Source organism: Cololabis saira, chromosome 17 (genome assembly GCF_033807715.1).
Source record: "Cololabis saira isolate AMF1-May2022 chromosome 17, fColSai1.1, whole genome shotgun sequence".
NCBI classification, from domain to species: Eukaryota; Metazoa; Chordata; class Actinopteri; order Beloniformes; family Belonidae; genus Cololabis; species Cololabis saira.
This window is the reverse complement of record NC_084603.1, coordinates 14,586,277-14,602,773: the sequence shown is the minus strand read 5'-3', so window position 1 is coordinate 14,602,773 and position 16,497 is coordinate 14,586,277. Positions and strand designations below refer to the sequence as shown.

The window sequence follows — 16,497 nt, the reverse complement described above, 5'->3', positions numbered from 1 at the left end:
CATCCTGTTATTGTGAGATCCTTTTGCGTCAGCTCAAATCAGCAATTTGAGATATAAAAACGGACAAATACACATTTATGACAATAGTTTCAAGCATTTCCAGCTGCGTTTCTAACTGCTCTCTGGAGATTTGGCCTCTCTCTCTGTTTCTGTCTCTCTTCCGCTCTCCTGCTTTTTATTTGATCCAATAAATAAATGAGACATAAAATTGTTTGACTTTTCTTAACTGGCTAAAACTGTAGTAATTTAAGGATTTAATGTCCCTTGAAAACATTTTTTTGGTGTTTGCCGTTGATGTTTGTGTATGAGGGACTGAGTTAAGGAATGCCAGCATGAGCAATAATATTTAAATAGTAATTTCCTTTTTAATACCTTTAATCAGCAATTTGAGATATAAAAACGGACAAAGGAAAATTGTTGTTTGCTACACTTCTGAACATTTCTGACGATAGTTTCAAGCAATTTCTAACTGCTCTTTAGAAATGTGGCCTCTCTCCCTCTCTCTGTCTCTCTCTTGCTCTCCTGCTTTTTATTCAATCCAACAAATAAATGAGACATACAATTATTTGACTTTTCTTGACTGGATATTCCTGTATTGAAGTGCCATTTTGCCAATAGTAGAAAATTTCCTTGACAACTATTTTTGGTGTTTGCAGTTGCTGTTTGTGTATGAGGGACTGAGTTCAGGAGTATGACTAATAATATTTACATAGTAATCTTCTTTTAATATCTGCCAGGCATGATATTACGCCAAGTTTGCACGGAATAAATTCAGTGATGGTTTTGCAATGCTGTCGCTGTAAACCAATTATTTGAAAGACTGAGAAGCCATTGACAAATATTTAGTATAATGTGACCAGATTGGGGCCTGCAGATAACACTATTGGGTGAATGGGCAGATTTGTTTATATTTATGTACAGTGTATGTATGTGTATGTATGTATATATATATATATATATATATATATATATATATATATATATATATATATATATATACATGTGTGTGATTATGTGTGTAAGTAGATATATACATAAATAAAGAGCAGATGAGTGAATATAGAGATTATAGTTAATATAGAGATAGTATGGTGTAAATAAGTATATTTATATAAATATTTATATGGGCATGTGTACAAATGTATAGAAATACTCAACTATGTGTATGTATGTATAAGTATGTGTGTGAGTATAATTACAGTATATAATAATAATAATAATAATAATAATAATAATAATAATAATAATAATAATAATAATGATAATGTTATTTAGCAGTGTGAGTACAGTGTGTGAGTATTTATAAATACGGGTTAAATGATTAGTGAATGGGGGTAGGATTAAATAAGTTTACACTTCTTCCTACTCCTTTTTTGCACATGTAAATTAAGATATCAAGTGTTAAAGGATTAAATTCTTTGTTTTTTTTTGTTTTGTTTTCTCATCTTTTCTTGAATTGTTGTTTTTTTACATGTACAAAAATTAAAAAAAAAAATCAAATCAGATGTACAGTACAGCTACCGGGATCTAAGCAGCTCCTGTAGTGAATCATCCTCTCTATAAACGATCTGTGATCCCTCGGTTATCAGCGTGGAAACTTCAAAATCGATTCGTCCAACTGTGAACCTGAGGGTCCACCCCCTGTTGCAATGCTGCGTAGCTGCGATTAAAGCTCCAACCTTTGTCTGTGCATGTGGTGGTGGCAGTGCGGCTTGTTCTGGAGGACTGACAGGATCACAGATAGCCATTAGTTGTTGGAAGTTGTTGCAGAAATGCCTCTCCAGGTGGTGATGCAGGGGCCCGGACCCTGGGGCTTCCGGCTGGTCGGGGGAAAGGACTTTGAACAGCCGCTGGCTGTTTCCCGGGTGAGTTAGTTTGACATATTTTTTGTTATTTTAGTGTTTTAAGTTGTAACCACGTTGATATTTCAGCCTAAAGGATGATTTATGGTTCTGCGTTAAATCGACGCAGAGCTTACGCCGTAGGGTACGACGTAGGCTCTACGTTGGTGTAACGCGGAACCATAAATCAGCCTTAACTCTGAACATAATGCCGCTGTTTGTTTCATGATGAATTTATAATAAACCCCTTGAAGAACTGCTACTTTTCTTGAAGTATGAGTGACTAGAGAGGTTAGTGTAGCTTTCGGTTATTTAAAAATACAAAAGACCAAATATATAAGGAGTTTTATTCTCCCTCTCCAAAAAAAAGTTTTTACTCTCACTTTTGAATCAGATGTCCCCTTTTCCAACTGCACGTGAATGCATCACCTTTACAGTTTCTATTTCCTAATTTGAATGGGCTTTTCTTTTTTCTTTTATTAACCTCTCATTAAATTGTCTATCCTGTTCAACAATAAACAGATGTTTAGTTGTCCAGTGTTAACGTGAATCCCCTTCACACATTAACATTGATTGCTGAAAATATAAGCTCTTCCTCATCATCAAGCATCCATGAAACTATTGGTGGCTTTTGAGGTTATAGTTTTCATTTGCTTTTCAGCAGTATAACTGTCATAAACGTTGAGTTTTTATAAGGCATCATACAGGATGACTCTCTTGTAACTGTAATGTGGCAGCATATGTGACATTCTACTGTGAACTTTGCTGTCCCTGTTGTAAATGTGACTACAGTTGGTCTGCTCCACCCAGGGAACAGCGATTAGGAATTCCTGGACTTTTTTCCTTCTCCTTTTTCCTGCTTTTTCTTTATCTCGATAGACCGTCTGCCTTCTGGGCTGCTGACTGAAAGTGGTTTTGCTTCTGTTTACTGTAAACAAAGAAATGTGAGTAAAACGTCTCGAAGGACAAAATTAAAACTGCAGCACCCATTAACTAAAGCTTTATTATTTGCAACAACAAAAAATGATTGCAATACTGTAGTCAAACAAAATAACTCTTTAACACATTCCTGATGAGTAAGCTACTTTTTTTTTTTTTTTTTTGCAAAGTAGCTTTTTACTTGCTAGGGATTATTTTAGAAAACAATTTTCAGGGAAATTATAAGTTGTTTTTGTCTCTGAAGATGTCAAATACTGTAACACCTTGAGATCCAAGGTCACTGCAAGACGAGAGGAGTGAACTATGAAGCTAGTTCAAAATACCCAGGCTTTCTCCCAGAAAAGCGGCTAAAGAAATACTGAACCCCCCCCAGTCTGAGATATTTGGGACAACAATGATGATCATCATCTGAATTTGTTAGGCTTAGCTTTCTGCTTCTAGCTCTGTTTTGTTAAAAAAAATTGATGGTTTTTCTACGTAATTGGTGTAAATGCTAGGAATGGGCGATATTTTACCGTTCACGATAAACCGTCAAAAAAATTCCCCACAGTAAGAATTTGTCATCTCGCGGTAAAAACAATAAATTCCCGTTGATGACGTTTTTGTGTCCACGCACAACGGGAAGGAAGGAAGGAAGGAAGGAAGGAAGGAAGGAAGGAAGGAAGGAAGGAAGGAAGGAAGGAAGGAAGGAAGGAAGGAAGGAAGGAAGGAAGGAAGGAAGGAAGGAAGGAAGGAAGGAAGGAAGGAAGGAAGGATGGATGGATAAATTCCCGTTGATACGTGTTTGTGTAACAAACATGGCGGATCTGAGTCATTACAGTTTTGCAGTACAGGTGTAACTCATTTAATTGGTTTTTATTAATTTAATTGGTGTAGTTTAGTAGCATTTAGTATCTTTTAGAGCAGTGTTTTGGGGGCTCCAAAGACTGAATGTGGTGATAGATTTATAGTTACAAAGGTGGAGTTGAATTGGGTTTTTTTCTTATCGTAATTTTTATCGTTATCGGGATAAATGCCAGAAATTACCGTGATACATTTTTTAGTCCATACCGCCCATCCCTAGTAAATACAATCATATTGGACTGTTTGCATGCAGTTTACTTTAGCATATTGGGGCGAATAACGTCACACGGAGCTAAGAACAGTCAGTCCCTGCAGTAAGACACTGTGACTCCACCATCAGTGGTTTTACTAAAATAGCGGAACCATCCGCACTTACAAGCAGCATAATTTAGTGGATCGATTTGCCCCCGTGTGGTCAGAAGTGGAATTGCTACATAGGGAGGCTTTAACCATGAACTCAAGACGAGTTACCTCCATCTCTGACTACATGGTGTTATGAATAGCAATACCGTATTTTCCACACTATAAGGCGCTACAGTAGAGGCTGGGGTTACGTTATGCATCCATTAGACGGTGCTGCGCTAAAGGGAATGTCAACAAAACAGTCAGATAAGTCAGTCAAACTTTATTAATAGATTACAAATCAGCTTTCTGACAACTCCATTCACTCCCAAAATTAATAAACAACTGTTTTATTATAAAGCATTAGTATTTACTTGACACAGTTTATCTTTTAACAACAGCAAGGTATAACATGTAGTGCAACATTTATATCACATAGTGGAGGGGAACTTTTCCTCCATTCAGTAAACACGTAAAAAACATTCTGATGCTGTTACGGTAAATTAAACGTTAGTGCAATCACAATATATTCAATATTGATCCATATATAAGGCGCATCGGATTATAAGGCGTATGGTCAGCTTTTGAAAAAATTGAAGGCTTTAAGGTGCGCCTTATAGTGCGGAAAATACATTTTGTGTTTTATTAAAACTCCTTTTTCTACGATTTTAGACATTTTTAAAGATTTTAACAAAAATACATTCCAAATATCCTTTTAACATATTGAACTATGTCAAATAGTTATAGATTTATAACAGCTGTAGCAATGCGACATCCAAACAAACTTGGGAACAGATCAAAATGAACAACCGCAATCCAAAGTTGCATGTACGAGCTTATCTTGCCTTACCATTTATTTTATGAGGTAAAATTTGAACTGTTCTTCAAAGTAAGCAAGCTCCAGTAAACCATTTCAAAAGAGGATTCATAGCAGAACCTGTCTGAATCTGGAAGACGTTGGCAGTGTAAATCATAAAGGGGATCTAAAAAGATTAAGAGCATTTTATTAGTAAGTCCTGGCTTTTAAGTTCAAGGAACCTCACTAACTCACTCGTCTCACCTTTTTAGCACATCTCTCAAGTCTCTTTTTGTTGTTTTCCTTAATTCTTAAGTTTCTACTCGATGTCGCAGGTCAACCATGGGAGTAAAGCGGCTCAAGTCAACCTGTGCATGGGCGACATAATCTTGGCTATCGATGGAGAACCGACAGAAAACATGACTCACCTGGAGGCGCAGAACAAGATCAAGGGCTGCGTGGAGGAAATGGTGCTCTCCATAGACAGGTAGGCCGCGGCCGCACGTCACTCACAGCAGCTGCACGCCTGCAGGCCTCGGGAAGAGAAACTGAGTAATACTTGACGGCTCAGCCATAATCCAGGTGTTCACTAAGGGATGTTGTGGTGATTTCACCGGTGGGAAGAGTTGAACCCACGTTAACGTCATAGCTTTCTAGTAGCCGGTGAGTCTAAGCAACGAGGATGTAACGAGTTACATTTACTCCGTTACATTTACTTGAGTAAGTTTTGGGAAATGTTGTACTTTTAGGAGTAGTTTTGAATCACTGTACTCTGTACTTTTACTTGAGTAGATTTATGAAGAAGAAACTGTTTCTCTTACTCCGCTACATTAGGCTACGTTGAGCTGTTTCTTTTCTTTTATCCCTTTTATCCGCGTACACGTCAATCTCATGACATCACTGGGTGATTCTTTGGGAAAAATGTTTGTTTTTGCATGTTTTGTCACATTTACACAGACTCAAACACACACAGAGTTTCTATGAGTTCATGGGCTTGTTTTAGTTCTGCCTGGTTAAAAAGAAAAGTACAAAGGCTGGAAATTTTGTGCTACCTGTGCTTAATTTATTTTTTTATTCTGTTATTTTATCATTTATTAAAGTACTTGAATTTACTTTAAGCTTATATTAAGTTAAGCTATTTTTTTATTAATTTTAATTATTTTATTGATTTAATTTGGCTGAAGATGATTATTTTGTACTCTTTTGTCTGTTTGAATGGTTGTGTTAAAAAAATAAATCAGACGTTACTCAGTACTTGAGTAGTTTTTTCACCAAGTACTTTTTTACTTTTACTCAAGTAATTATTTGGATGACTACTTTTTACTTCTACTTGAGTCATATTATTCTGAAGTAACAGTACTTTTACTTGGATGTAGGATATGATTCAGCAGACAGGCTGAAACAAACGGTGGGAGAAACAACTCCAGTGAAGGCACAGACAAGATTGTACCTGCTGGGGCCTTTTTAGTAAATTCAAGAATGTAGACTTAACATGGTCCTGTGCAAGTTTTAAAGAGACACATTTATAAACGAAAGCAAAGAAAATGAGGCATGTCATACACCATATCAACCTGCTATAAATAGATGTATTTTTTCCATGCCTAATTTCTGTCTGCCTCCTCTGCTCGTCAGGTCAGAGGCTAAATTGTGGTCACCGCTTTCCTCCGAGGAAGGGAAGGCTCATCCGTACAAGATGAATCTTGCATCAGAGCCACGGGTATGTGTAAACATCAAAAGCAGGATGTAGGCGCGAGACGAGGCCGTCCCTCGTTCAGAGGGATTACAGAAAATCCCACTTACTTACAGGTGGCCGTACCGGTTCTGGAAGCCCCACAGAAATGTTTCTCACTCTGTTTGTGAAAGGATTGTGACTTATTTTTTTGTTTCTGCCAGCAATGAAGTCATTGTTTGCTTCCCAACAGGAGGTTTCCTAGGAGACAGTAGTTTATCAGCCAAGCTCTGACGCAACCTCAGTTCCTGCCCGCTGAGTGGAAAGTTAAGGCTAATGTGTGAATCCATGTAGGAGACTGTGCCCAAGGCGCTGTACATGTGTGTGTTCGTGTGTGTCACACCTCACAAATGTGTTTTTGTTCAAACGTAAGGGCTCACATTTCAAGCTTTCGCCTGAAATCTGTGAATTTTCTTTGTTCACTTTGGCTTTGTATGCTGTGAACGTGTCTCCAGTTTCTCTTGGGACGTTTTACTCGTCTGCGAAGACTTTTCGTGAGACTCTTGCAACGTCGGCTTCTTGAAGCATGAGCTATATTTGGCGGTATTTCCGTGTTCTCTCTGTGAAGCATGAGCTAGATTTTGTGGTATTTATGTTCCCCACTTTAAAGGCATGCCAGTGCCATTACACGCTTGTATTTAAACTTTGTTACCTGCTATAATTAAGCAAGAATCCACATCATCATGCTAAGTTATGCGTGCTCTCAGCCCCTTTCAGACATGAGATATGTAACGTTTATGGCTTTATGAGCCAGTTATTCAGACATTGGTCAGTTTTCCTCCGTCGTGCCTTTTTCAGTCATGTCTGTGAAAGTGAAACAGGGAGGTATAGTATCCTCATTGTTTGTCATGTTGTTGTCTCACAACATTGTGCCGTGTCGCCGTAACTAGGGGCGGCCTGATCACATTTTCTTTTGCTCCAGAGTGCGAGTCATTTGGATTTAAGATTACCAAATCATGATTCAACACTTTGGCAATGCACTAAAAAGTTTGGGGAACAGAAGGAGCAGCTCTGTCCTTTCTATCCAACCTTTTCCCAAATTGCCGGCAGTAGAAGCGGCTACAGCGCTGCCCTCGCTGTCCTACTTTTTTCAAATTACAGACATTTCTGAAAGAGCGACGAGCCCGCTTTAAGCTCGCTTTGTGTTTGCGTCAGCCGGTGTTGCCAACTCCTCAATAAGGGAAGTAGCTATCCACTTCACAATTTGTACATAATTGTAGTGGATGCTGCAGGGGAGAGGAATAAAGTCATGGGAGAGGTTTTTAAACAGCGAGTAAAAAACACACTTAATATGTTTAGAACTGCAAAGAAAGTGTCTTTTTAGTTGAATATCAACTCCAGCCCTCCTGCCTCGTCCTGACCGTAGACCAGTGCATGTTTACTCTGATCATTACATGAATTAGAACTATTTATAAATATTTATGTATTATCCGGTGGCGTGCAGCCCGTGCACAATTAGTCGGCGGCGGATTCCTGGATGATTCATGTGCAGTCTGGACGTGGGGGATTGAACGTCTCCAGCTGTGGCTACAGCTGTGAACAGCTGCTGTGTAGCTCTCTGGGCTACTTGAGAGGGCTTCGGTACGGGGGCAGCACGGGCTGCTCGCTGAGAAGAGTGAGGACGATAGGAGCCTTCAAGTTAGTCTTTAAAGACGTCTATAAAAAGGCCCAATCCCAATACTCCCCCTACTTTCTTTCACTAGCCCTACTTTCTACCACTACCCCTAAAAAAAGAAGGGACAGATTTTAGGGCACTTGAAATCTTCCCAATACTCCCCCTACTCCTACTTTCAGCACCGCCCCTAAAATCAGGAAGCTGAGAGCCAAAAGCTGTTTTAATTTCCGCTGTAGCGCTGTTAATATGCCACTTTATTAAGTTTTAATATTTTTTCAGGCGTAAAAGTAACCGTTAAGATCCCCAACCTGGGCTCAGTTTATCCAAATAAAGCCTGTTAAGAAATTTGATCTGATGTTTTCGGCGATGATAAGAGCCGCCGGCTCGGAGCAGCAGCAGCTGTTACCATGGTAACAGCAGCAGCAGCAGCTCACGTACAGACGTGATCGCCAGGTCAACCTGCGCCGTCGTCCCGGGGAGAAACCTGCAGCTCTGTGGAGAATTACCGCTGGCTGAAATAAATCATTTAGGTTGTTAAGAGTTGTAGCTACGCCTGTTAAGAAATTTGCTCCGAAAATTTTGGGATTTCTGCCTGCCGGCTCCGGAGCTGATTTATGGTTCCGCATTAAATCGACACAGAGCCTACGGCGTAGGGTACGGCGTACGGCGCGCGTCGCCGCGTAACCTACGCCGTAGGCTCTGCGTTGGTGTAACGCGGAACCATAAATCAGCCTTTATTCTGGCGAAATCTGAAAAGACTTCGCAAAAACGGGCAAACGAGTGATTATATACATTCACTGAGTGAATATTATGAAAGTAAAATATATATTTCTCGCTAGAAATGTAATCAAAACGCATTTTTATGCAGAAACTAACTCAAAATATTGATTTTATTCACTAAAAATTAGAAATGTTCGGCATGTTTTTTTTTGTTTTTTTTTCTTTTTCATTCTGGGAAATTTTTCTGGCCCTCGTCGCGAAGTCGGCATCTGAAATCCCTCGCTGTGAAACGTTAGATTCATACACACTAGCCCTCGTTATGTCCACTAGCCCTAGATGCAAAGAGGAATTGGGACACCACTACCCTCACGGGAACGTGCAAGATTTAGGGGTAAGACTGAAAAGTAGGGTTAGGGGGGGGGATTGGGACTGGCCCCAAGTTGGCAACACTGACGTGAGCTCACTACTTCTATACTGCTACTCTACGTTGTGGCTACGTCTGACATCAACTGTAGTTGTTAACGGTGAAACTTATTGATAGACAATCAATGACTACGATATTTTACTCCTGGTGATTTTAATTGTACACCTGTAACAATATAGTAATCAAAAAGTGAGATCTTTATGTAGAACACTCTTCACAGTCTCAGTTTTTATTTTTTAACCAGATTAGAAGCTGCACTGCCACTAAAAGTCAAAGTCGGCACGGAGTTGAGGGTTTTTCTTGATTTTGATTATGTTGGGGTTTGGTTTTTTTCTATATAAAGCAACCAAGACCGATTTAATGATCCTAATTGAAACCAAATGGAAGTGTAGCCGAGGTTTTGTTGTTTCATTTATTGAAGCCATGCGACGTTTAAAGTCACCGACTTGTTCAGGTTTTAGATTCACGGAAAGTAGTGCATGTCTGAAAGGGGCCCTTTTTAAGAAAAAATATTTATTTAAACTACAGGCAGAAGAAGAAGAATATGATTGGTGTTTTCTGTTGAACTATGTGTCATCAATTTTCATGTTTAAAACCTGGGCTGGTGTTTGGATAGATGTTCAACTGAAAGCACCAAACCTGCTCTGCTCCATGTTGCATGTTCCAGAGTTGGATGAGTTTTAGTTTGTTGAACATCAAACTGCTGTTGCGCTGACACTGCAGAACTGTGCTTACACACACACACACATTAGCTGGGAGGGAATTCATGAAAATCGTGCACTTGGTGACAAGTTTTTGAATTGGCATGGTGTTAGGTATGGACATAAGGTTTTCAAAAACCACCGCAAACAAATTGGGAAATTGGCCCCCTAGTGGGGCGGTTTGCAGAATATTCAAAATGAATCAATAAGCGAGGCGCTAGAGGCAGCATTGCATGTGTTAAGTGTGTTTACATATGCACAGCTGATGTTTTTTGTGTTATTTTAATAAAATCCTGTTCTTTCACTGTGACTTAGTTCTGAGGTTCTGTTCATCTTAAGCCTGAATGAATTAATGAATGCATGAATGAATTAAGCCACTGTTCTCACCCAATTAGATTATTGACCCTACAGTGATAGTGACCTGTCCACCTGTCCTATAAACATAAAATTGCATTCCTTGGGGGTGAAAATAGGAGTCTAGAGCCCTATACAATATTTTTATGTGACTTAATTCTAGAGATATGGAGTTTTTTCGGGCAAAAAATGACCTTGAAAATTAAATTTGACCTTCAACATGACCTTGAAATAGGAAACTTAGCTCAGAATTGAATTCCTAGTACCAAAAAACTAGAAAAAGTGACAATATACAACAATCTAGGACTAAGAGAAACTGAAATATGACCTTTGGTCTTTTCGGCGGGAGCCATTTGGAATTTCCTGCAAACCGGCTAGGGGGCGTCACCATTTGTTTGCGGTGGTTTTTGAAAACCGTATGTCCATAACTGCCACCATGCCAAATATCAAAAACTTGTCACTAAGTGCACAATCTTTATGATTTTTGACATATTCCCTCCCAGCTATAAACACACACACACACACACAAAGCTTTAACAGAAATGTGCTGTTGGTTCTGCAGGAGGTAAAGCACATCGGCTCCACCCACAACCGGAGCGCCCTGCCGTTCGCCGGGTTCGGCTCCAAGGTGGTGACCAACCAGTACAACAGCCCGTCTGGCCTGTACTCTTCAGACAACATCAAGGACTTCAACTCTGCCGTGGACGAAGTCAAGACTGTGGCTGCAGCCAATGACCCCAACAACAAGTATGTCCCGCTGACGCGAGGCCTCATTCCAGCTGAAACCCAAACCCTTGAATTATGAAATGCTGCATTCTTAGATAAGTGTTTTTTTTCTCCTTACACGCTATGAAAAACTCATGAAACCCACAATGAAATAAGACTAAAACTGCACATATGATGCATGTACTGAGTAGGGATGGGCGGTATGGACTAAAAAATGTATCACGATAATTTCTGGCATTTATCCCGATAACGATAAAAATGACGATATAAAAAATACCAATTCAACTCCACCTTTTAACTATAAATCTATCACCACATTCAGTCTTTGGAGCCCCCAAATCACTGCTCTAAAAGAATACTAAATGCTACTAAACTACACCAATTAAATTGAATTAATAAAAACCAATTAAATTAGTACACCTGTACTGCAAAACTGTAATGACTCAAATGAAACAAGTTTGAAATGTAAGAACAGATTCAACATTTATTCAAACTTTATGGCTTAAACAGTGGGATAACATTAAAAGCAAACAGCAAAAGTACCATTGTCCTTCAAGTTTCCCTAGCTTAAAAAATCACAAAGTAGAAAAAAATACAACCTGATAAATAAAGAAACAGGACAAATAAATAAAAGTTCACTGAAAATAAAATCCAATCAGTGATGACCTCTTCTAATATAAATAAAATGTGCAAATTAACCTGTGGTTGGAACATGCCACAAGTTAGATACTATTGCCTACAGCGTAGGCTCTGCGTGGATTTAACACAGAAACATAAATCAGCTTTACACAAAAACGTCATCAACGGAAATTTATCGTTTTTACCGCGAGATGACAAATTCTTACCGTGGGGAATTTTTTTGACGGTTTATCGTGAACGGTAAAATATCACCCATTCCTAGTACTGAGCAACATAAATATGAGGCCGTTTCAGGAAGCAATATTGGCTGATTTCAGTCGAGCAAAAATCATACAGTTCCCATCATGAGCTCATTGATGGGTGCGTCTCTCATTTTTAAATCTTATTCTTAAGGTTCAGACTTTAATGAACGTTTCAAGAAAAGTGTGTGTGTGTGTAGCGATGAAGTGGATTTAGGCATGCAGGCTTTACACATTTATTCCCAGAACGTTGAGCCAGCAGAGGCTGCGGTGCAGAACGGAACATGACAAAGCAGCAAATCAGACCGACTTCTGTCCTCGACACCACGCCGGCTCCTCTACTTTCTCCTCTAGACGTGCTTAATTTAATTACTGCTTACATGTCTTATTCTGAGTTTGATCTCCATCAGGGCGACTTTATGCATGTAAACACAAACGCTGATATTCAAAGAGTTGACTGGATTTATTTCCGAGACAGCCTCAGCATTTTCTTAAATGTGTTTATCAGCAGGGTGTGAGCTCCTGCATACGTCCTTAAACTTAGCCGTTCTTATAACCCGCACTCATTTCAAAAAGTGGAGTTTTAAAACTAAAGGACTGTCTCAGAAAATTAGAATATTGTGATAAAGTTCTTTATTTTCTGTAATGCAATTAACAAAACAAAAATGTCATACATTCTGGATTCATTACAAATCAACTGAAATATTGCAAGCCTTTTATTATTTTAATATTGCTGATTATGGCTTACAGTTTAAGATTAAGATTCCCAGAATATTCTAATTTTTTGAGATAGGATATTTGAGTTTTCTTAAGCTGTAAGCCATGATCAGCAATATTAAAATAATAAAAGGCTTGCAATATTTCAGTTGATTTTTAATGAATCCAGAATGTATGACATTTTTGCATTACAGAAAATAAAGGACTTTATCACAATATTCTAATTTTCTGAGACAGTATATTTCCAGAGGTGCATCTAAGAAATTGACTGCAATACTGAAGTGGTAGCTGAAGTATTTTCACGCTTGCAAATGTTTTTAAAACGCTGCGTGGATATTGTAACCAAGAAAGTAGAACAGTGAATCAGGGCTGAAACGATTCCTCGAATAATTCGATTACAAAAAATGATCGAGGAATCGTTTAATTTTGCAGCTCAAAGCCGGTGTTTCGCCCGGACTACGTTTAATGCAGCACAACATGCTGACGCCGTGCACGTAAAGGAAGAAGAAAGAGGCGGCGGATATGTTTGGTTTTTGTAACATCATGCTCAGGCATAGATATATATATATATATATATATATATATATATATGTGTGTGTGTGTGCTCAGGCAGTCTGCAATGGCCCAGACGGAGACACATGTAGCTCAGTGCTTAACTTTTATTTTCAATCCACGCTATATTCTTCTGGTCCGTTCTCCTATATGTTCCCCCTGTAACCCGGTACATACATAGGTTCCTCTAAACATCTGTTCCAGCTACAGTTTTAACTAAAAGAAAATGTGCTCCAATACAGCAGGTCTCATCATTTTATTTTGAACACTGCCAAAACTCTAAATCTTAAAGACTTGAACTTAAAACTTAACTAGAACTTAAAATTTGCTTGACACAAATGAAAGTTCAATTGAAACACGTGGGAAAAACACCTAATCTTTTAAGTGATGTGTGTTATCAGGTGTAATGGCATTTTTAGGTTAGAAATAAGAACATTTCTTGGTAAGATCCTTAGTGTTTTGAGTGAAGGCAGTGAATTTGGTCAACTGGTTTAAGTTCAGGGTTTTTAAATGCACAGCCATGAACCTACTGTATTATATAATTTAGTCTTAGTAATGTCAATTAACATCTTATGTATGTTTATAATTGCTCTTTAACTAAACAAAAATATGTTTTATCTGATTAATCAATGGAATTTTCAGTAGAATATTCGATTACTAAAACATTGGATAGCTGCAGCCCTACAGTGAATGTCCCATGAGGCCTCTGGGACCTCTGGAACTTCTCCTGCTTTGCTCTTTTGGTCGACATCAGGGAGACTGACGAGTCCAGATGTTTGTCCTTTTACCTCTTGGGGTGTAAAATGTCCAAACATTCTTATAACTCATGTTGATGCACAGCATGTAACATGATGTCTTGTCTTGTAGAGCTCCATCAGATCCGTCGGCAGCAGGAAAACGTCCGTCAGTCACGGCAGATTCAGAGGTTTACAAGATGCTGCAAGAGAACCAAGAATCCACTGAACCACCTCGACAGTCGGCTTCATTCAAGGTCCTGCAGGAAATCCTTGAGACGGGTATGGATTCCAATTAACTTTCACAGGTTAATCAGATGTGTATCAGTTTGGGTTGCACAGTTAACTTTTGATTTTTTTTATTCACATTGAAATGGAAAACGTGTGTGTTTGGTGTTTGTAGGGGACTCGGAGAAACCGTCGGGCTTCAGGAGTGTGAAAGCACCCACAACAAAGATGGGCTCAGTAGGGAACACGGAGAAGCTGCCCACCTGTGACAAATGTGGATCTGGGATTGTGTAAGTATCCCAGATCAGTAGATCTGGGTAATTTATCCCCTTATATGGTTTAAGACCTCATTCATTCACTATGATTTCAGTTGCTGCCTATTTTACCCTTTTTGTTCTTATCCATGATGGATTGAGGAAAAGCCACTGTAACCAAATGTGATTTTAAAAAGAGGGACTTTGGCGCCCCCTTGTGGCTGAATACAGTACATACAGCAAGACGAGCGCATTTCTTTGGGCTTTTCTTCTCAGTTTCTTCTGTTAATGGCATCATCAGAGGTGGGTAGAGTAGCCAAAAATTGTACTCAAGTAAAAGTACTGTTACTTCAGAAAAATGGGACTCAAGTACAAGTAAAAAGTAGTCATCCAAATAATTACTTGAGTAAAAGTAAAAAAGTACTTGGTGGAAAAACTACTCAAGTACTGAGTAACTGTTGAGTAACGTCTGATTCAAACAGACAAAAGTACAAAATAATCATCTTCAGGCAAATTGAATCAATAAAATAATAAAATAAATTAAAATTAATAAAAAAATAGCTTAAATTAAAATAATCCTAAAGTAAATGCAAGTACTTTAATACATAATTTAATAAATAAAATAATAACAGAATAAAAAAAATAAATTAAGCACAAGTAGGACAAAATTTCAAGCCTTTGTATTTTCTTTTTTAAGCAGGCAGAACTAGAACAAGCCCATGAACTCATAGAAACTGTGTGTGTGTTTGAGTCTGTGTAAATGTGACAAAACATGCAAAAACAAACATTTTTCCCAAAGAATCACTCAGTGATGTCATGAGATTGAAGCGTACGTGGATAAAAGTGATAAAAGAAAAGTAACAGCTCAACGTAGCCTAATGTAGCGGAGTAAGAGGAACAGTTTCTGCTTCACAAATCTGCTCAAGTAAAAGTACAAAGTACAGTGATTCAAAACTACTCCTAAAAGTACAAAATTTCCCAAAACTTACTCAAGTAAATGTAACTGAGTAAATGTAACTCGTTACTACCCACCTCTGGGCATCATCTACACACCATTTTGAAAAAGTGCCAAATCATTTCTAGCCCAACTACGAAGTAGGCTGTGTGTTTTTGTGTCTAATGCTTTGTATCCACTCTTCAGGGGAATACTTGTGAAGCTGAGGGACAAGTTTCGCCACCCCGAGTGCTACACCTGCACGGACTGTGACGTTAACCTGAAACAGAAGGGACATTTCTTTGTGGAGGACCAGATTTATTGCGAGAAGCACGCGCGTGAGCGAGTGACTCCGCCCGAGGGCTACGATGTGGTCACCGTCTTCCCCAAGTAGAGCGATCACTGAGACTGGCCTCGGACAGCACACCACTGTAGTACAAGAGTCAAACATTTAGCTCATGTTCTTACATCCCTGAAAACTGAAACGGTCCTGTCACATTACACTTCATTACTGCCACTAGTATGCAGGAGTGTGAAGCCCTTCATGAAAATATTGATTTGCACATTAACTTTGGCCTGAATAGTATGAAATTTCTAATTTTTTTTTTTTTTTTGTTTTTCTTTGTTTTTACCTCCCATGATATGTATTACGGCCATTATTTTCATGTTTTTCTTTGTGTATGCTCACTGTGTTCTCCTCAGAAAAATAGTATTCGTCAGACCAGAAAAGGCTGTTTTAAACAGATTTTATTAAATAAAGTTTTGTATTTGTTTTTTTAATCCTTCAAAAATAGCACAAACCGCCAAATAAATTTTTAGCTTGAATCCATTATCTGTTTTGATCGTTGTCACTAATGTATTTTCCTGACAAAGTGAAGAGTAGGATTACAGTGTAAGTATAGAATGTTTTCAGCACAAAGAAATTACCTTGAGCTAATTAAAGGGATTAATTTTCCCTGAAAAACTTGTTTCATATTTAATTTTTCCTTAGAGATTGTATTATGAGCCCAGTTTAAGTGCTTTGTGATAATAATAATAATAAAGACAAAAAAAACACTGATACATCCTGTTTGGTCTGAAGCTTGCACCGTAGTTGGTCAGGTAATTCCAGGTGTTTTGCCTTCAGTACTAGGTACACCTGCTATTACAGGACTGTCTCAGAAAATTTGA

The 16,497-nt window shown here is 38.5% G+C and overlaps 1 protein-coding gene across 2 annotated transcripts; it reads left to right on the top strand.

Moving 5' to 3' along the window:
• Positions 1–1,620: 1,620 nt before the first annotated feature.
• Positions 1,621–16,157, top strand: pdlim1 (PDZ and LIM domain 1 (elfin)). 2 transcript variants are annotated; one of them, XM_061744711.1, is made up of 7 exons: positions 1,621–1,865; positions 5,097–5,248; positions 6,394–6,478; positions 10,867–11,051; positions 14,045–14,193; positions 14,315–14,429; positions 15,535–16,157. In XM_061744711.1, the coding sequence occupies exons 1-7, from the start codon at positions 1,773–1,775 to the stop codon at positions 15,719–15,721; spliced, it is 966 nt and encodes a 321-aa protein (XP_061600695.1). In that variant the 5' UTR covers positions 1,621–1,772; the 3' UTR covers positions 15,722–16,157. The 2 variants fall into 2 exon arrangements, with proteins under 2 accessions (XP_061600695.1, XP_061600696.1); XM_061744712.1 differs by lacking the exon at positions 1,621–1,865 and adding an exon at positions 2,031–2,785.
• Positions 16,158–16,497: the final 340 nt, after the last annotated feature.

Bases quoted from the DNA above. Each gene is read 5' to 3' on its own strand.
- pdlim1 (XM_061744711.1), top strand. From the start codon at position 1,773: ATGCCTCTCCAGGTGGTGATGCAGGGGCCCGGACCCTGGGGCTTCCGG. The intron at 6,479-10,866 runs GTATGTGTAAAC...TTGGTTCTGCAG, and splicing joins ATCTTGCATCAGAGCCACGG to GAGGTAAAGCACATCGGCTC. The intron at 14,194-14,314 runs GTATGGATTCCA...TGGTGTTTGTAG, and splicing joins GCAGGAAATCCTTGAGACGG to GGGACTCGGAGAAACCGTCG.